Source organism: Mirounga angustirostris, unplaced genomic scaffold (genome assembly GCF_029215605.1).
Source record: "Mirounga angustirostris isolate CCGP_5_RB_7025 unplaced genomic scaffold, mMirAng1.0.hap1 SCAF_16, whole genome shotgun sequence".
Taxonomy (NCBI): domain Eukaryota; kingdom Metazoa; phylum Chordata; class Mammalia; order Carnivora; family Phocidae; genus Mirounga; species Mirounga angustirostris.
The window spans coordinates 50,576,584-50,596,086 of record NW_026991724.1 but is presented as its reverse complement, the minus strand read 5'-3'; the positions used below and the strand labels follow the sequence as shown (position 1 = coordinate 50,596,086).

General features: G+C 60.8%; 3 protein-coding genes across 3 annotated transcripts in view; 2 read left to right on the top strand and 1 right to left on the bottom strand.

The window, feature by feature from the left end:
* The first annotated feature begins 464 nt into the window (after positions 1-464).
* SIX5 (SIX homeobox 5) lies at positions 465-4,970 on the top strand. Its single transcript, XM_045891768.3, has 3 exons — positions 465-1,365; positions 2,344-3,143; positions 3,406-4,970. Exons 1-3 carry the CDS (start codon positions 563-565, stop codon positions 4,020-4,022), a joined length of 2,220 nt encoding a protein of 739 aa, XP_045747724.1. The 5' UTR covers positions 465-562; the 3' UTR covers positions 4,023-4,970.
* Positions 4,971-5,304: 334 nt separating this feature from the next.
* MEIOSIN (meiosis initiator) lies at positions 5,305-19,113 on the bottom strand (the record flags this gene model as incomplete). The annotated part of the gene is made up of 12 exons (XM_045890440.2): positions 5,305-5,627; positions 6,193-6,282; positions 7,066-7,310; positions 7,386-7,586; positions 8,521-8,594; positions 8,952-9,107; positions 9,551-9,651; positions 10,483-10,591; positions 11,554-11,805; positions 12,653-12,787; positions 14,086-14,197; positions 18,943-19,113. Coding segments are annotated over 12 exons (1,815 nt in total), but the record flags the coding sequence as incomplete, so codon positions are not given.
* Positions 7,570-19,503, top strand: part of FBXO46 (F-box protein 46) — a 41,873-nt gene continuing 29,939 nt past the window's right edge. The window contains exons 1-2 of the mRNA XM_064581637.1: positions 7,570-8,120; positions 15,176-15,391. The gene's annotated coding sequence lies outside the window, so the exon portion shown is untranslated. The remainder of the gene's footprint in view (positions 8,121-15,175; positions 15,392-19,503) is intronic.

Sequence of the window (19,503 nt, the reverse complement as noted above, 5' to 3'; positions counted from 1 at the left end):
TTCCAGAGACTTGCTCAAGAAAAGTTGCTGCAAACTTTCTAACCCGTTTCCTCCGCCCCTTCTCCCTGCCAGGCCCGCCCCCCTGCGGCGCCGGGAATTCCGAGGGGCGGAGCGCAGGCGGAGATGGGGGAGTGGGGGGGCCTTCAGAGGACTCTGGAGACGGAGGCGTGCAGAAGCTTAGTCTCGGGGCGGAGGTGGCTTCGCGCCCTTAGCGCTCCCGGACGGCCCGTTACCTTCTCCGTTGTCCCGATGGGGAAACTGAGGCCCTGAGCCTGAGGCACACGCGGGGGGAGGCAAAAAAGCGCGGCCTGAGGCGGAGGGAAAACAAAAGGAGAATCACGGACAGACGGGGAGGGGGGCGGGCACTCACACAGACACTGGGACCGAGACCCAAGTGGAGAGCCGGGCCTGGCATTGCTGGGGGAGACGCGGGGTCGGCGCGGGGGGAGAAGATCGGGAAGCGCGAAGAGGAGGGCGGAGAGGGGGGACGGGCGGGGGAGGGGGCTGGGGAAAGCCCGAGGGAGGAGGAGAAGGAGGGAGGAACTTCCCAAAGTTGCAAAACATGGCTACCTTGCCTGCGGAGCCGAGCGCGGGGCCGGCGGCTGGGGGGGAGGCGGTGGCGGCGGCGGCGGCGACCGAAGAAGAGGAGGAGGAAGCGCGCCAGCTCCTGCAGACTTTGCAGGCGGCCGAGGGTGAGGCAGCGGCCGCGGCCGGGGCCGGGGCGGGCGAAGCGGCGTCGGGAGCGGAGGGCCCGGGATCCCCGGGCGTCCCCGGGTCGCCCCCCGAGGCCGCTGCCGAGCCGCCCACGGGCCTCCGCTTCTCGCCCGAGCAGGTGGCGTGCGTTTGCGAGGCGCTGCTACAAGCCGGCCACGCCGGCCGCTTGAGCCGCTTCCTGGGCGCGCTGCCCCCGGCCGAGCGCCTACGTGGCAGCGATCCGGTGCTGCGCGCTCGGGCCCTGGTGGCCTTCCAGCGGGGCGAGTACGCCGAGCTCTACCGGCTGCTCGAGAGCCGCCCCTTCCCCGCCGCCCACCACGCCTTTCTGCAGGACCTCTACCTGCGCGCGCGCTACCACGAGGCCGAGCGGGCCCGCGGCCGCGCGCTGGGCGCAGTGGACAAGTACCGTCTGCGCAAGAAGTTCCCGCTGCCCAAGACCATATGGGACGGCGAGGAGACCGTCTACTGCTTCAAGGAGCGCTCCCGCGCCGCGCTCAAGGCCTGCTATCGCGGCAACCGCTACCCAACGCCGGACGAGAAGCGCCGCCTGGCCACGCTCACCGGCCTCTCGCTCACGCAGGTCAGCAACTGGTTCAAGAACCGGCGACAGCGCGATCGGACCGGGGGCGGCGGCGGCGCGCCTTGCAAGAGGTGAGGGGACCCAGGCGGCGCAAGTCCCGTTTTCCCGGGGACGTGCCACCCACCAGCCACCCCCCTCTCCCCCATGCCCACGGCTGGGGTCAGCGCGCCGAGCTCTGGGGACGCCTCCTGCTCACGCCTTCAGGCGCCCCCCAGGGCGCAGGGACTACGTGTGGACGGAACAGGCACACGGCCCGGGCCCTCTCCCGACCCGGCAGCTCCTGTCGCGGAGGCCGGGAGACCTCTTCCCCTCTGCTGCGCTCAGAGCGCCGTCCCCAATCCCATCCGTGTCCGTGGCTGGGGGGAGGCAGTGAGGAAAAGGGGGGCTGCGGAAAGGGGGACGGGGCCTTGTCCACCCACCGCGCGTGGAGGCGTCTTTCACGCCCCCGGGCTGCCGGGCCTTTCCCTGGCCGTGGCTCTTCCCCACCCCCCCACTCACCCCCCCTCGGGGCCCAAACAGCGTGGTCCGTCGTCTGTCTTTGTTGTGAAACGTGAACCTTCCCCAGCTCCGGTTTCCCTGTAACCCAAGCCCTTCCCCTCCCACCCTGCGCACCGGCCTCTCACTCCCTTTGCTGACGCCGGCGGGGGGAGGCACCGGGAGCTGAGCGGGCGGCGGCGGCTGCCTCCTCACTCTCCGGGAAGACGCCGGGCAGCTTGCGGCCCGACCCGGGGGACCCCAGGGCAGCCCAGTGCTCAGCCTCTGGGGCCCGGAGGCCGAGGGATTGGGAGAGGAGGGCCTCCTCCCTCCGGTGGGGCCAGCTTTAGCTTTTACGGAGAGGTATCAATGCTGGACTTGCAGAGGCTCGTCTTGGGGGGTCCTTGGGTGGTCTCAGGAGGAGGTTTTATAACCCGCCCGGCCCAGGCCTTCGGCTGCAGAAGTTTGGGCCGCGGCAAGGTGGGGAGGCAGCGGTGAGCCCCGCGCTCCGGCGGGGCGGCCAGTGGGGACGCAGGGCGTTGGGGACCACAACTCACAATCCTTTCTCTGGCCAGCGAGTCTGACGGGAACCCCGCCACCGAGGACGAGTGCAGCCGCAGTCCCGAGGACCTGGACAGGGCGGTGGCCCCGGTGGCGGCGGAGGCCCCCGCCCAGGGCTCTATATTCCTGGCCGGGGCCGCCCCTCCTGCCCCCTGCGCCGCCTCCTCCTCCATCCTGGTGAACGGCAGCTTCCTGGCTGCGGGCAGCTCTCCCGCCGTGCTCCTCAACGGGAGCCCCGTCATCATCAACAGCCTGGCCCTCGGGGAGGCCTCCGGCCTGGGCCCCCTGCTGCTCACGGGTGGCAGCGGCCCTCCTGCACCGCAGCCCGGGCCCCAGGGGGCCAGCGAGGGCAAGACCTCCCTGGTCCTGGACCCTCAGACCGGGGAGGTTCGGCTAGAAGAGGCTCAGCCCGAGGCCGCCGACACCAAGGAGGCCCAGGTGGCTGCTTCGGGGCCGGCGGGAGAGGAGGCTGCGGGGCCCCTGCCCCAGGTGGTGCCCGGCCCCCCGCCGGCTGCCCCCTTCCCTCTGCCCCCGGGGCCAGTGCCGTCCGTGGCTGCTCCCCAGGTGGTGCCGCTTTCCCCGCCCCCTGGGTACCCTGCAGGCCTGGGCCCCGCGTCCCCACTGTTGAACCTGCCGCAGGTGGTGCCCACCTCACAGGTGGTGACCCTGCCCCAGGCGGTGGGGCCGCTGCAGCTGTTGGCGGCCGGGCCGGGCAGCCCCGTGAAGGTGGCGGCCGCGGGCCCCGCCAACGTGCACCTGATAAACTCCGGGGTGGGCGTGACTGCCCTGCAGCTGCCTTCGGCCACCGCCCCAGGTACCTCCTGCCTTGCTGGGGCCTGAGGTGGGGGGTTGGGGGGCGGCGCCGGCAGTGGGCTCTGGGGAGGTTGGGCAGCCCACCCCTGGCACGGCCCAGAACCCTCCAGAAGCCGGCGGCGGCCTGAGGCTCAGGCCCCACAGACGCAGCCCCGGCCTCGAAGGGGCTCGAAGAGGCTCGCTTTGCCTCCTGCTGATCTCCCTGCCTGCCCTGCTGAGCGCCATCTTCACCCCGGCGCCTGGCCCGTGTCTCGTCCCCACAGGAAACTTTCTCCTGGCCAACCCCGTGTCGGGCAGCCCCATCGTGACAGGCGTGGCCGTGCAGCAGGGCAAGATCATCCTCACGGCCACCTTCCCCACCAGCATGCTGGTCTCCCAGGTCCTGCCGCCTGCCCCCGGCCTGGCCCTGCCCCTGAAGCCAGACCCGGCCATCTCCGTGCCCGAAGGAGCCCTCCCGGTGGCCCCCAGCCCCGCTCTCCCGGACGTGCACGCCCTGGGCCCGCTGTCTGCGCCGCCGCCGCCGCCCGTCCCCGTCCCCGCCGCCGCCGCCGCCGCCAGCCTGCCCTTCTCCCCGGATTCCTCGGGTCTCCTACCCGGCTTCCCGGCGCCCCCGCCCGAAGGGCTCCTTCTGTCGCCTGCAGCCATGCCCGTCTGGCCCGCGGGCCTGGAACTGAGCGCGGGCCCGGAGGGGCTGCTGGAAGCAGAAAAGGGGTTGGGGACGCAGGCCCCCCACGCCGTGCTGAGGCTGCCGGACCCCGACCCCGAGGGGCTGCTCCTGGGGTCCACGGCCGGCGGCGAGGTTGACGAGGGGCTGGAAGCCGAGCCCAAGGTTCTGACCCAGCTACAGTCGGTGCCTGTGGAAGAGCCCCTGGAACTGTGACCGCCCCCCGCGCCGGGCCTCGCGCCTCTGCTGCCAATGGTGCTCAAGATCTGGGGCCGCGCAGACCTCCCTTGGGGCCGAACGAGGGGGCTGCCCAGACACGGTCGCTTTGAGCCCAAGATGCCACACACTACGTGCGCTGCCCCCAAGCCGGGCCGCGGAAACTCTCCAAGCCCTGGAGGTGCCGGGGCGGGGGGGGGGGGCTGGCCCCTGTCCACTCCCGCCCAGGGACACTGACCTTGGGCTCAGCGGCGTCCTCTGTTACAGCCCTTGCTCTGTGCCCCAAATACACGGGGAGGTTTGGGGATCCTGACTCGGGGGCTCTGCCCCCCTCAACCTGGTACTAGCTGTGAGCTGCAAGCCCTGCCACGTGGCTGGATTTCCGAGCCCCTGGGCCCGCCCCCGTCGCTCCCTAAAACACTAATAGGTCCACTGACATCCAGTGTTCTCAGAACCACTTGGAGTCGGAGGGTGGAGGACAGGCAGTCCTGTGCCCCAGACCCCCGGGACCCTCCCGGCTGGGCCCTCCCTGCTGAAAAGGGAGGCAGGTGCGGGGAGGCCTGCGTGAGGCTCCCCCTGGACTAGAGCCTTCTTTCTCACCTCCGGCCCCAGACCAAAGATCCCCTCACCCCTGGGGCAACCCTGACCCCTGTGTCTAGTTTGTATCATAAATCTTTATTTTTCTAGGACATGTTATGCCTCCATTTCAATTAAAATAAAGTTAACAGACAACTAGAATCTCCAGGGGTGTGGGCTACCTTCTAAATTACTTGTCCGAAGGAAACACTGGACCATAAAAAATCCCCACCCGAGATTCTGGCTTTCTGGCCGCCGCTGCCTGACAGGGCCGGGGGGCTGGAGGGCAGCTCTGTGGGAAGGTGTGGGTTCTCTCCAACTGCAGGCCCCGGGCCCTCCAGATCCTGCAGGAGGAGCCCCCACCCAGGGTGGAGGAAGCAGGGGACCAAAGGAGCCTGCCTTGTCCTTGCTGGTAACAAGGCTTCCACTTTATTTTGTTGCAAACAATAAATAATCTATAAATAGAACAGGGGGAGGGAGCAGTGGGGCGAGGTAAGAATGAACAGGGCTGAAACCACTGGACCCTGGGGTGGGCAGCGGAAGAGCAGAGCGGGCCCCTTCTCGTAAACTTCACCTTACTGCCTTTCACTCAGGACTCCCCTCCTCGGCCCGGCGGTGCCCCCGGAGGCACCTAAGCGAGGGAGGGGCTGCGGGCAGGGCGGGGGATGGAGGGCAGGGCAGGGGACGGCGGGCAGGCCAAGTTCAGGAGGCCCCAGCACCAGGCAAACGCACACAGCATCAGGGGCCCTAAGTACGCCCCCTCCCAGCCTGCTCCAGGAGGGGTGAGGCCCAGGAGGGGACAACCTCTTCACCGGCTCCCGGTTGCAAAGCAGAGGAGGGGGCGCGGCAGGGTTACCCTTTCAGTTGTGTTGAGGGGGCAGCAGAGGGCCCAGCTCTGGGGAACGGTAGGCCTTCTCGGCCAGCAGCTGGTAGAAGGGCTTGGGGGTCCCCCAGTCCTCGTCCTCGCTGCTTGAGCTGTCCTGCTTCACGATCCGGTTGTGCTGGAGGCTGAACCTACGAGCTTTGATGCTGGGGGAGAGGGGGGCCGATCGGTGGTCACGCCTTCCCTGCCCTGGGGGGCGTCTGTCTCACCGCCCCCCGCCAGAGCCCAGGCCTCCAGGTCCTCATCTGTACAACGGGGCTGGGCCGCCAGAGCCCCACACTCCTGTGAGATCTGTTACGAAGTGCGCACCTAGGGCTGTGTGTTCAGGGGCCGATGAGAGGGGGGCAGGCGGCTGCTCTGACCAGGTGGACAGGAGGAGGGGAGGGAGGGAGGAGGGCTAGTAACAGGGAACTAAAGACCCAGCCTCCTGCTCTGAGAAACTCCCTGTGGCAGGAAGGGCAAAGGGGGTCCAAAGCCCGAACTGGGCTATTTGCCCGTCTAAGCTCCAAGGTCGAGCACCTCCCGACCTCCGTCACCCCCCAACGATCTCATAAGAGTTGGCAACACCCAAATCTTCCACCCCAGTAATAAACTCCAACCTGTTCCCAATATCATGAAGCCCAAGGCTCTAAAAATCAGAGCAGGTGTCCGGGGGCCCAGGAGGCCCCTCCGCTCCGCCCCCCCAACGCCCCCGGGGCCCGGGCTCCTCACCAGTACGGTCTTCGCTCCTGCTGGGTCATCACCCGCCAGAGTTGGGCCAGCTCCTTGGTGGCAGCCGTGGACGCAGTCCCAGGACAGGCTCTGGGACAGGAGGGAAGAGGTGAGGAGAGGCCCACAGGGCAGGCTGTTCGGGGCGAAGGCCAACGGTCTGACCACAGGAGGCTCCCCTCTTAGAACTCGGATCTTTTCTACCCACTTTGGCCTGAAGGGCCTCAGGACACACCCTCTGGAGCCCAGGTGTCAAAGAAGGAGGGGGACTGATGGGTTGTCGGGAAGGGGACACCGAGTCTTGGGACCTGGAGGGGACCCGCATCTTCCTGTCAGGGCACCAGCTTTTCGCTGTGGATTGGGGGGCCTCCCCCCACCTTCAGGGCTGGGCGCCTGACCTATCAAGTCAGCCCCAAGAACTTTTGCGGGAAACATTAGAAACAAGGAGCTCTCCTCCCCGTGGGTCGCTGGACCTGAGCCTTGGGGGGACCCTCTACCAAGCGCACCCCATGTGCTTGAGAACAAAGCCAACCCAGAAGAGCGGAGCGGAGAGAGGGACAAAACGCCCAGACGGCATCGCCTGAGCCCTGGGCCCAGCCACACCTGAAGGCCATCTACCTTCTCTCTTTCAGGCTATGTGAGCCACGTTCCTTTTTTCTTAAGTCTGAGTTAGGTTTCACTGCGTACAATTTGCAGGCCTTGACCAGTGCAAGGGGACCAGGTTAGATGCTGGGTGGGGGTGGTGACTGAGGAAGGGTCAGGGGATCATGGCCAGAAGGGGCAACTGTGTCAGCAGGGGCAACATGCTCCGGGTGGTGGTGGGGGGAGACCGTGCAGCTCGGGCCCCACCCAGGGCCCAAGAGGACCCCCACCCACCGGATGTACTGCTTCCGGTTCATCCTGCAGAACATGATGAAGCCATTGACGCACTTTTTCTTCATCTGGGTTGGGCAGGGGGCTTTCTTGTTTTCCTTGGGCTTCGTCGGGCCCCGGCCCGCCCGGCCCTTCCTGGCCTTCCGCCCGGCCGCGGGCAGGGTGGCGGCCCGTCGGGTGGGGGTCCACGTGTAGTCCCCATCCTCGTCATTGGAGGACGGCAGGCCCTCGGGGTCGGCCTGAGCGTCCTGGGTGGGGGACGGGGAGGTGAGCACCGGCAGGAGACGGGGGAGCGACCTCGCCGATGGCTGTCCCCCCGTCACCTCCTGCTGCCTCCACACCGACTCAGTGTCTGAGTCCTCGGAGCTGGAGCTGGAGCTGGAGCTGGAGCTGGAGCTGGAGCTGGAGCTGGACGGCGCCTTGCTGTTCTCGCTCAGCGACAGGTAGCAGTGGTCCAGCGAGACAGACGACTGGCACAAGCTGTGGGAGTCAGGGGGGTCTTCGGGAGCCTCCGAGCGCATCTCCTGGAGGGTGAAGGAGAAAGACGGGCGATGTGAGGGGAGACCACGGTGTCCCTTCATGTCCCCACTCACGGCTTTCCTAACGTCACGGGAGCATCAGAACCAGCTCGAATTTAAGACAACCTCGTCCAAACAGCCCCTGGACGTCCAAGCAAGTGTTCCCAGGTTCCCACAGCGGGTCGGGGGGACTGGCTGGGCTCAGGGGGCTCGCCCCCCGCCCCCCGTTCTGGGCCAGTAGCTCTTAATGCCATCGGGTCGGCAGCCGTGATGCCCTGGGCAAGTGGTAACTTCTCTGAGCATCAAGTTCACCTACAGAATGAGGTCACGTCACATGCCCTGCAGGGCTGAGAAGCACCTCGCCCGTGCCTGGCGCTTCCTAAGAGCTCTGCTAGGAGTGCCTACTTTTGTTTCTGCCACAGGTTCAGCTCCTCGTTGGAGGAAAGAGTAGAGGTGGAGGCAGACTCATCTGGGGACCCGAGCTGGGGCTGCCCTTCTGTCAGCTGGGCGGTGAGACCCCAGAGAGGACTGTGGCCAGAGGTGAGCCCTGGGGCCCGGGAGGGAGGCTCTTTCCAACTGAGGATTCCTGAGCTCATTCTGTTGGTTTCAGTTTCCTCATCTGTCAACTGGGGTCACCAGAGACCCCGCAGCTGTTAAAATTACGTGGGGTCTTTTCTGGGCACCCGGCAGCTTTTAGCTCTTGTCCTTGGGGTCTAGTTCATTCCAAATGCCCAGCACAGAGTGGGGCGCCCGGTGGCCAGATGAGGACACAGACGGTAGACGAGTCTCTGGAAGGACAGGGAGAAGCTCGAGCAGATGGACAGTGAGCCGGTGGGGGGAGGCGGCCGCCTGGTCGCGGGCACGGGTGAGTCCGTGAAGCAGGAGAGTGATGCGTGTGGGAAGGACGGACGGTCGGCCGTGTCTGTGGACGGCTGCCTACCTTGTCCTGGAGCGCCTCAAGCATGTCGTCAGAAGGTGAAGACTCGGGATCTAGGAACACTTCTTTGAAGAGAGCTGTCGGGGAGGGAGAGCGGCCAGGGGCTGGAGCAGATCGCCCCGGTGCCCTTCTCCGGGTCTCTGCTTCAGGAATCTCCTGTCCCAGGACCAAATCTGGCTCACAGGCCAGCTCCCCTGGGGCAGTTCCAAGCTGAGCAGAGGGCGTGGGCCCCTGACGCTGGCTCCTGGGCCTTCCCCTCACTGGGCCGGTCCGGGGCCGCTTCCCCACGGAGCTGCGGGCTTCTCGAGCCAGAGCCCGGGTGCGATCCACCCCGGGGCACCCAGCACGGCCGAGCCCAGGGCGGCGCACTTGGTGGGTTATCGCCGTATGTTTTCTGAATGGACCAAGCGTTGGGTCTGGGCCCGGGAGCTCACCTTGGGTCAGGAACTCAGTGCCATCCCCCCGGATCTGATCTCGTGGCAGCCTTCCTGGGGAGCTGAAGAGGGAGGGGCTGAGCCCTAGGATCTCGCTCGGGTGGCCTGTCACACTCCAGTTGTTAATCTGGGGAGGCCCCAAGGCCAGCGGGCTCCCTGAAAAGGAAGCATCGGGCTTGAGGATGACCTTCTCCCCCAGTGCGGTGGCTGGAGCTGAGGAGATGGTGTGAGACATGGGGGAAGGGTGACTCGGTCAAGTGCTCATTTTGAGTGCTTTGTAGAGGAAATTAGGAGACGCCATGCCTGGCATCAGGTCATGGATAACCAAAAACAGAATCAGTGTCTGGTGTGCCACCTCTGAGAGACTGACTGTAGCCACCTGGGGCTCTGGGTTAAGAAAGATTCTGAGGCAACGTGTGCGCTTCACAGAAAGAGGGATGATTGGCTAGCAACGTCTGCCACGGTGGCCGCACACAGCCCTGTGCCGGGCAGACCTGGGTCCCCGTCCTCTTTCCTCCCACCTCAGTGCTGCTCAGAAGGAAGTGAGCGGGAAAGGCCCCACACAAGCCTACAAGGAGGAGAGATGGAGTTTCAGTCACCAGGGGGGCTGCCCTCCAGGGTCCAGGCAGGAAGCCAAGGGTCAGCATCTGGGGACTCCTTGTCCAGCTCCTCGCTGGAATCGTAGAACACCAGCTTCTGCCTGCAAGAGGTGGGAATTCGAGAGGCAGACCCGGAGCCCTGGGCCCAGCCGTTTCCCCCTGGGGTGTCTTGGTGTCGCCCACTGTGACGAAAGACAGGGATCAGTCTGTGCTGGCTGCTGGGGGGGGCGGGAAGCTTAGTCAGCTGAGGCGCCTGCCCTCAAGGGGCTTCAGGCTGGTGAGGAGAGGCGGCCGTCCCCGCGTGCTGATGCCCAGGGCGAAGGGCTGTGATGGGCCGTGTTCCAGCAGGACTCAGAGGGAGGACCACACTGAGCTCAGCCTGAAGGGTGGTGGTCTTCTCGGTGGTCTAGGGCGACAGGCTTGTCAGGAACAGGGATCAGGAGGGTGAAAAGTCCAGAGCAGGCCAAGGCCACGGCTCCCATGGAGTGGCGAATATGTGGTGGTGTTTTGGGTCAGGGTCATGGGGTTGGGGCAGGGGAGGGGGCTAGCAAGATGAGCTGGGGCCAGGGAAGCTCTCAGATACCGACTAAGATACTGGGGCTCTGCCCCACGGGCACTGAGGGAGGCCTGAAAGCCATGAGCTGACGTGACCGAGGTCCGGGGTTAGAAAAGCCACTGCGGCCCCTGGGGAGGACGGGCTGGAGGGGTGAGACACGAGGCAGGGAGGCTGGCGAGAGGCCGCAGCCCTGGTCCGGCAGCCCCAAAGCCAGGCTCTGCTTTGAGCGTCCGCCGCCCGCACGAAGCTGGGCCTGCGGTGTTCTCTCCACAGACACCAGTGAGGATGGCAAGCGACCTCATTTCTCACCACCCCTCAGCCGTGCCGGACCAGACACCTCAGCCTCCCCCACTCGGCGCCCTTGGGGTTCCTTTACCTGGGACAGGGCTGGGTCCTGTTGAGAAAGTGGATCTGCTCAGCCCCTTGCTGGGCCTTGAAGGCACGGTAGAGCCCATCACCCTGGCCGCTGACTCGGCCATAGCAGCCTGGGGGGAATGGGAGGCAAGCGGGAATGCTTACTGCTGGGACTGGAACAAATCCCAGGAGTCACAGATACCTGGATGGAGAAGTGCCACGGTCTGCCACGGCCTCTCCCTCCCACATCCTCGTAAGACCTCGGGCTGTGGGGCCTCTGCGTGAACCTGTGGGATGCCCCGAATGACCCCTCGGTTTCTGGAAACCCACATCCCTCTCAGAGGTGTAAGAGAACTAAATTCCTGAAGTGGAATACTGTCGAGGAAGACGATGAGAGCCAACGCATACGAGGCGCTCGCCCTGCCGGCACGGTTTGGGGCATTTTAATACGAGTCAGTGGCCCTTTGCCAGAGGGTACCATGATTATGCCCGTTTTGCAGTTAAGCAAACTGAGACCCTGAGATACCAGGTAACTTGCCCGAGGTCACACAACTAGCGGAAGAGCCGAAGAGCCCTCCCTCCCCAGGTGGGTCGGGTGCCTCCTCTGGGCCCCCATGGCCTCCTGGGTGACCGCGGGAAGTCGGGGTCCCTCTGTGCCCCTTCACTGGGCTGTGGCACTAGCACTCGCACGCAGCCTGGCCCCGAGATGTTCGGGGAGCAGGGGCCGGATGAACGGATGGGGGGGGGCAGGACGGCTCAGGACCGCCCCAGCCCGCCAGGCGCCCCCGTCTCATCTGGTGCCCTGCTGGGCGCGTCACCACACCTTTTCCAGGTGGCCCAGGGATGGGAGCCACGGGAGCCATTGCCCGTCTTCCCCTGGCTCTGTGACCCACAGCCCCACCAAGAGGCTCGCTGACGCCGCCCCACCCTTCCGTCCACAACGGGGCCTAGAGGGAAGGAGACGTGGGGAAGGAGGCCCAAGACAGAGTCCTTCTTGGCCACCGCGGAGGCCCCGCTACTGGGCCCCGACTTGGGATGCTGCGGGTGCCTGCCCAGGAGTGTGGAAGGGACTAAGTTAACGGTGAGGGCAGACAGCAACCTGAGAAGTCACAGTGGATGCTGTTCTCGGCCATGTCCAGCAACGTCAGCCGGGACCTGCCTCCCTTCCTGTCACCTTGAGGCAGGGATGACGCAACTTTGGGGTGACAGCCGGGGCTGGCACATCTTGAAGGGGTGGTGGTCCCCCCCATGTTTCTTCCTTGCTGTTCTGGGGATGGGGTCGCCCACTTCCCGGGCTTGTCCAGGGCCAGACAGCGGCGAGGGTTCTGGGCCCAGGTCTGGCGTTCTGGGGGAGCAGAGAGACGAGCATCAGAGGGGGCTCCGGTGGAGGGCGTCTCTGCCCTGGGCCCCCCAGCCTATTCCAAGCTTTGCCGGGCCTGGTCGCTCACCAGCCCTTCCCAGGTCAGTCTGGATCCTCAGCAAGCAGTCACCTCAGCCGAGGCTCCCTGCCCCTACCCACACATTCGAATCACCTGGTGAGCTCTGGAAAAAATACTGATGCCCAGGTTCCACCCCAGGCCACTGGAACCTGACTTTCTGGGTGTGAGGCTCAGGCACAGGCATTTTTTATGGTTCCCTGGATGATTCAGTAGATGTGCGGCCAAGACTAGAAATCATTGGTTAGGTACAACTCCCATTTTAAAGACAGGCCAACTGAGGCCTTCAAGAGGCCAAGGGACACGTGGAGAGTTAGCAGCAAGGCTGAAGCTGGCCCGGGGATGCTTGCTTTCCACACTTGGGTCTTTCCATCAGCCTGTGCTCCCTGATGCCCTCGCCCAGGACGGGTGACTGGCTGTAAGGACAATAAATGGTAACAGCAGCTTCCGTTCACCGAGTGCTGACCATGAGCCTCTCCACTCAGCATTGCTCCAAGGGTATGTACCCAGGCTCCTGGTCCTTAAGACCACCCTGTGGTCCACCCCCAGGATGCTGAGGTTCAGAGAAGGAAAGCAACCATGCCAGGCCTCGGAGACAGTGAGCCCAGGGGCCAGGGCGTTGAACCAGATAGATCTCGCTGTAAAGCAGTGCCAGGGGCTCTGGGTAGCTGATCGGGCCTCCCTGGAATGAGGAAGGCTCTGGAGAAGGAGCTTTGCTCCCATGTGACCTGGCTTCCTATCTGGTCTCCCTTGTACCTGACAATCCAGTGGGTTTCTTCTTCCTGGGTTTCCGGCAGGCTCCCTGAAGACGGGACTTAAGAGAGTGCGGGGAGCTCGAAGGGGTGGAGTGTCTCCGCCGGGCAGGGCCCGAGGCCCAGTTCCAACCCAGCCCTGCACAGGGTGGAGAAAGAGGTCAGATGCCCCCCAACCTCATGCCGTCCTGCCTCCTCCTTCCAGACGTGCTTCCCAATCCTGGGCAGGGGGCTGCGGGGCAGCCACAGTCCCCAAGCTGACTTTATAGATGTGGAAACTGAGCTCCCAGGAGGAGCCTGGACTGGTCTGAGGTTGCACGGCCAGGCGACAGAGGTTCCAGGGCGTAAACTCAGATTCCCCCCAAAGCCATTCGGGGTCCTCCAAGAAGGAAGACAGACTCAACGCTTCCCAAAGGCTTCCCTGCCTCTCTGTCAGGCCTCTCAATTCTTCCTCCTCAACATCGCCCAAAGGTACGACTTCTGTCCCCAGCCTTACCCTCAGTGCGAGATTGGCCTGTCTCCGGTCCAGATCCCTCCTAAAGCCCTCTTTGCTGACCTCCCTGACTCGAGTTTCTCCCTTAGTAACCAACTAGTCCTGCTCACTAGATGTCAGGCACCTCTTGCTTAAAAAAAAAATCTGATCATGGCTTTTCCTGGCTTTTTAAAGTCCTCCGCCATAATTCTCATCTTCGTCTTTCTCCTTAGCCCGAGCCCCGCGCTGTGGAAAATCCATGTCTAATTCTGGCCCTCCAAAAATGTAACTACTACTAGGCTACTATTGACCAGAGTCCTTACCAATAACACAAACGGGTGATTAGTCTATATTTTGTATATCCTGTGTTGTATACTGTATTCTTACAGTAAAGAAAGCTAGAGAAAAGTGTTAAAAGCATAAGGAAGAGAAAAGACATTTACAGGACTGCACAGGATATATCTAAGAAAATCTGCGTATAACTGGGCTCATGCAGCTCAAACCCGTGTTCTTCAAGGGTCAAGTGTACTAGTATTGGTTTCATTTTGCAGATGAGCAAACTGAGGCACAGGGAGGTTAAGGTCATAAGACATGTGTCTGCGTCAGGGTCTGGTTCGCGAGCCTGCGCACGTCGTCCTGATGCTACACGGTCCCTCCAAGCACACCAGCTGCTGGCCTGTCCCAGACATTCCACACACGTCTTCCTGTGGTTGCGTGCTCCTGCTCACGGCTTCTCCTGCCTGCCGGGGCTCCCCCAGGCTACTGTCCGCGCAGGCCCGGTCGCGAGGCCCCAGACACCCGCTCTGAGTTCACGGCATCGGGCCCATCTCTCTGACTCTGTCAGCTCTGCCAGGCTTTGAGATCCCCGGGGACTGGGGCTCATCGAAGTCACTTGGTATCCCTGACAGCCAGGACCGGACTTGATGGAGAGCAGGCCCTGGGAAATGGTGACTGAACTTACTTACCCCCGAGTCCGCCTTCCCCATTGGTGGTGTGGAATTTGAGCAAGGCCTTGGCCACATCGATGCTTTTCTGGAGGTACTGAATGTAATGCAGGACATGCAGCAGAATCTCCTTCTGCCCCCAAAAGAAAGACAGGGTTGAGCACAGGAATGGGGGCCCAAGACAATGTGAGGCTGCAGGGGACCAGAGACAGGCTGCAGGAGCCCGTTCCCCAGCCCGACAATTCCTCTGGTGGCGGAGATATTCCTATTCTGTTTAGACCTTGCTGCAGCTCAGGGAGAGGTCTGTTGCAGCTAAGGAAACCAAGGCTCGGAGTGCTAGCACGACTTGCTAAGGTTAGAGAGGAAGGGGCAGAGCTGAGATCTGAACTCAGGTCTGCCTGCCTCCTGGCCCAGTTTTTCAACGCACACTGTTTGGCTTCTCACCCATGGCCCCTTGCACATGCTGTATTCTCTATCTGCAAAGCCCTCCTCTTCTCCCCACAGGCTCCCGCATTGGCTTCTCCTCCTCTGAGCCTTAGCACAGTGGTCTCCCCTTCCGGAAGCTTTCCCACCTCCCTGAACCTTCTCGCTCAGGCTGGGTCGGATGTCCCTCCTCAGCACTCTTGCAATGCCCTGGCCTAATTACCTGTTCATGCGTTATTCTCTCTCATTGACCTTGAACTAGTTGAGGGTAGAGGCTGTAGCTAAGTGATTTCTGTATCCTTTGCTCACAGAATCAAGAGGTAGCTTAGCCACTGATCGCTGAAGGATGATCTCCGTAGCACAGAGCATGATGCCTTCTGCCCAGCAGGCATCACCCAGCCAGCCACCAAGTACTAAGTCAGTGTCAAAGACACAAAGCTAAAAAAGACTACTACCCACTGAGGGCCAGGTACATAGGGGTGAAGCAGACATGCTTTTGTTTACCTTCATGGAATTTATAATCTAGTGAGGACAGCGGCCCTCAATAAACTCATAAGTCATACAGAATTATCAACGGTGTGATAAGCATTATGAATAAGAGTGTAACAAGAGATTCTAAAATTGGACTTGAGTGTCTGGAAAGACCTCCAGCATTTATTATTTTTAAAGATTTATTTATTTATTTTAGAGATGGGGAAGGGGCAGAGGGAGAGAGAGAGAGAATCCAAGCAGCCCCTCCCCTGAGCATGGAGCCCAACATTTGGCTTGATCCCAGGACCCTGAGATCACAACTTGAGCCAAGACCAAGAGTTGGACGCTTAACCGACTACGCCACCCAGGCGCCCCAGGCCTCCAGCATTTAAGTGGAGACCTGAAGAATGACCGGAGTTAGCCTGGTGAAGAGGTGAGGGAAGAACACCAGTAAGTATTTCTTGGATTGAACTGGGTCCCTAGAATACCAATAAAACCGTTAGCAGTAATCTTCCAAACCCTAGATCAGGAAACACGGTCCCACAAAGGGACTTGTGTGAAACTGTTCCATAAGCTAGAAAGCGACGGTCACTGAAATGATGTGACCTGATCCATGGAAGGAAGCTATAATCTAACTAAGGAATACATGTAACACAGGCAGGAGACTGTTACTTTGGAAGGACCCGGATCCAATCTGCCACTTCCTGGCTGTGTATCGGGAACAGACCGTTTTACCTTTTTGAGCCTCAGTTTTCTCATCTGTGCAATGGGAATGAGGATAGTCAGTGAGGCTCAGAGGATTATCATTAGGACTGAATAAATTAGTGTGTGTGAAATCACCCAACACAGAGCCTGATATACCAGTTGCCTAATAAATACTTCATCGATGATTGAATGAGAATGCTTTCATCAGGTTCTCAAAGGATTAAATGAGGACCTTTTCTAACTTTGAGAACCGGACCATGGGGTTCTCAAGAGCAGATATTTTATCTCCAACCCCCGGCTTGGCACATGATTGGCACTCACTACGCTGTGTCTGTAAACTGTCAAGTTATATGAAATGTGATTAGTAGCAGTATAAAGGTTTTATGCAGAAGGCCATTGGGCATCATTTCAGATTCCAAGACCGAAGGTTCAGGAATTGATGGTTCAGGAAGGTTAGCTTGGGGGCTACGCCAGAGGTTCCGATCCCAGAGACCTTCTGAAGACAAGATCGACAGGTCCTATAACTGTCTTAGCTGAGGGGATTCATTCATTCACTCACTCATTCACCCATTCATTCAACAAACACCTATTGAGCACTGAGTGACCAAGCAGTTGAGGATGTGGGCCTTTGGAATGAGACACATCTGACTCTTTCTCTCTGCCATTAACTAGCTGTGTCCTTCTGGGCAACATGACCCCTCTCCTCACAGTGGAGAATGAGCACACCAGATGCACCTCTCAAGCCTTGGGGGAGGATTAAATGAGAAAACGTATCCAAAATGCTTGTCACTCGGGGTCTGACACCTAGAACCCTCAGTAAATTGGGAGTAGCTGTGGTTGTTGTCTGCTGGCCCTGCGGGTGCTAGGGATAGAAATGCTTCCATTATGGTCCTTAACCCTCACAAAACCCCTCATCTAAAGGGGTCAGAGATAAAGAAACAGTCCCAGGAATATGCCCAGGGCTTTGATGGTCAGAGAGAGAAGCCACAGGACCATACAGGGCTGGGGGCACATCATGAGTCAGGATGGTGAGGAAGGATGCCGCGAACCTAAGCCACACCCCAAATCTCAGACACAGGAAAGGCAACACATAACAGCTCAGTTCATTCATTGAGCATCAGACTGAGCGCGTCTGTCACAGCACAGCCCTGTCACAAGTCGTGGTGACACCCTCCAGGCACACAAGTCGAGGGGGAGGCTGGGGACTGGCAGGGACGCAGGTTGTCCATGGAGCAGGAGACCCAGGACTGAACCCAAGGAAGGATGAAGGTGGGGAGGAAGAGGGATCCTTAAGACATCAGAGGATCAGGGTGCCTGGGTGGCTCAGATGGTTAAGCGTCTGCCTTCGGCTCAGTGCATGATCCCAGGGTCCTGGGATGGGGCCCCGCATCGGGCTCCTTGCTCAGCGGGAAGCCTGCGCTTCTCCCTCTTCTTCTACTGCTCCCCCTGCTTGTGCTCTCTCGTTCTCTCTGTCAAATAAATAAATAAAATCTTAAAAAAAAAAAAAAAAAGACATTAGAGGATCAATGGTCACGAAAGCAGGCTGAGGCCTGGGGAGAATTCCATGAGATGTGGTCATGCGGTCAGTGATGAAATGTTGCCTGTCGCCTGACTTGACTGTCATTCCTTCGGGGCCAGGACTGTCCCCCAGTCGTCTCTGCCCCCCCCCCCACCTCCCAAGAGTTGATCGCAATACCTGTGCACATTGCATACACAGATGCTTGAGGACAGAGGGCAAAATTCCTCAGGTATTTCTGAGCACCGTGGTGGTCTGCTTAATGCCTCTCCCTAAGGACGTCCATGTCCTAGTCCTCGGAGCCTGTGAATATGTTGCCTAATATGACAAAGGGGACTCAGCAGATGTGACTGAGTGGAGGATCCTGAGATGCAGAGATTGTTCTGGATTAACTGAGTGGGCCCACTGTGGTCCCAGGGGTCCTTACAAGTGGGAGGGAGGCAGGAGGGTCGAAGGCAGAGAAGGCGAGGTGAGGATGGGAGCAGAGGAAGAGAAAGAGAGACACTGGGAGATGCTACACTGCTGGCTTTGAAGGGGCCATGAGCCAAAGAACACAGGCGGCTTCTAGAAGTTGGCAAAGGGAAAGGAAACAGATTCTCCCCGGGAGCCTTGGAGAAGAACCGACTCTTAGACCCGCGAGGCCGATTTTGGACCTCAGCCCTCTACACTGTTCGAGAAAAAATCCGCATTGTTTGCAGACACAGAGTTGTGAGGCCACAGGAAGCTAGAGCGGCCACAGGAAGCTAGGACACAGTGCCAACGGCTGCAAGAGGCTTAGGAGGGAGAGTCCACATGAACCGGTGATCGATGGAAGGTGGTAGGCACCCAGGAGGTGAGGGTTAGGATCTGGCACCCAAAGATCTGGATCTTGCCCCAAACGCCCACTCTTCTGAGCCTCTCAGAAGGCAAGAAGCACGTTCTAGCTGGGGATCGGTGATTCCTGGGTTGGAATCTTTATTGTCTTGACCACATTCTGAGTTCCCAGCAGATGAGGGGCGGGTCTCAAGTTCCTTTGCCTCCCCTCGTTGCGACCAGAACAGCTTCTGCCATCCAACAGTCTTTCCATAACTGGCTGATGAATAAGTGGATACGTGATGGAATGAGAGGAACTATAGCAAGAAAACATCCCACCACGCCTTCAAGATCTCTGAGACCCTTAGTAAGTTGTCGCCACTGGCGGAGTGAGGAGGCAGCTCAGCCCCGTATGTATTTATCGAGTAGCCACTTGGGGGACGCGCAGAGCAGCTTTAAGTCCTGCTACCTCGGGAGATGGAGATGCCGCCCCCAGGACCCAGGACAAGGGACTCAGAGAGGGAAGTGACATTTCTTCGAGGACGGTCACGGCTAGTGTGCCGTTTGGGCCTCACAATATCTCTGGGTAGTAGACATTATGTTCCCTCGTTTTATGGCTGGGAAACAGGATGCTTGAGAGGCTGAGAAGCTGAGGGCCCTGCCCAGAGTCCTGCCGCTTCAGGGCTGACAGGCTCGAACCCATGGCTGTTTGACTCCCCAAAGTGATGACTTTTATCTGGCTCCTTGCCGATCTTTCCCTCCCAGCTGCCCCTGCCCCTTTGCAAGAAAGGATCCCCCAGGCTTCTAGTGATGGGATCACAGAAAGGCCCACTCAGGGCGGGACCATGCCCATCTTGGTGCTGTCGCCGAGAGGGTCTGTGTTGGGGCCCCAGGACGAGAGACAGTAACCCGGTTACTGAGATTTTCAGACCTGCCCCCCACATCCGCCTCCTCTCCCTCCACCCCCATACCTTGGTGAGCTTCTTGGTGCCTGTCTTCAGGGCCACAGGCAACAGCAGCGCCAACTCATGAAGTTTGCTGGTGTGGTTCTTCCTCTGCCTCCTGTTTGGGGCCGAGAGCTGGTATTGGTTAGGACATTGGCACCTGACCCCCCCAAACCACCTGTCTCCGTGCTCCCCATCTCAGAGAGGCTGTCCACCCCAGCACCCCCAGACAGAATCCTAGGCATCGTAGGTCTCATCAAATCTCACCCATTCCCCTTCCAATCCTTTCTCTCCAGCCCCAGGCCCTGCCCTAGTCCACGTGTGGCTGTCCCCCTAGCCCTCCCAGCCTCCCCCCGGCCTCCTCCAGTTCATCCTGTCTACTAGCATCAGGGTGAGCTTTCTGCAACACAGATCTGGCCATGGTTTTCTTATCTGGGCAATGGGAATGAGGATATTCACTGAGGAGATTCACTGAGGAGATTCACCTGTGTGTGTGAAATCGTCCAGAACGGAGCCTGATACTCTAGTTGTCTAGTAAGTGCTTCAGAACTCTCGATGCCATCCATTATTAAGGACCCAGTTGAAAGC

Coding starts and splice junctions, on each gene's coding strand:
- SIX5 (XM_045891768.3), top strand. CDS start 563: ATGGCTACCTTGCCTGCGGAGCCGAGCGCGGGGCCGGCGGCTGGGGGG. Junction 1,366..2,343: donor GGCGGCGCGCCTTGCAAGAG/GTGAGGGGACCC, acceptor TTCTCTGGCCAG/CGAGTCTGACGGGAACCCCG. Junction 3,144..3,405: donor GCCTTCGGCCACCGCCCCAG/GTACCTCCTGCC, acceptor TCGTCCCCACAG/GAAACTTTCTCCTGGCCAAC.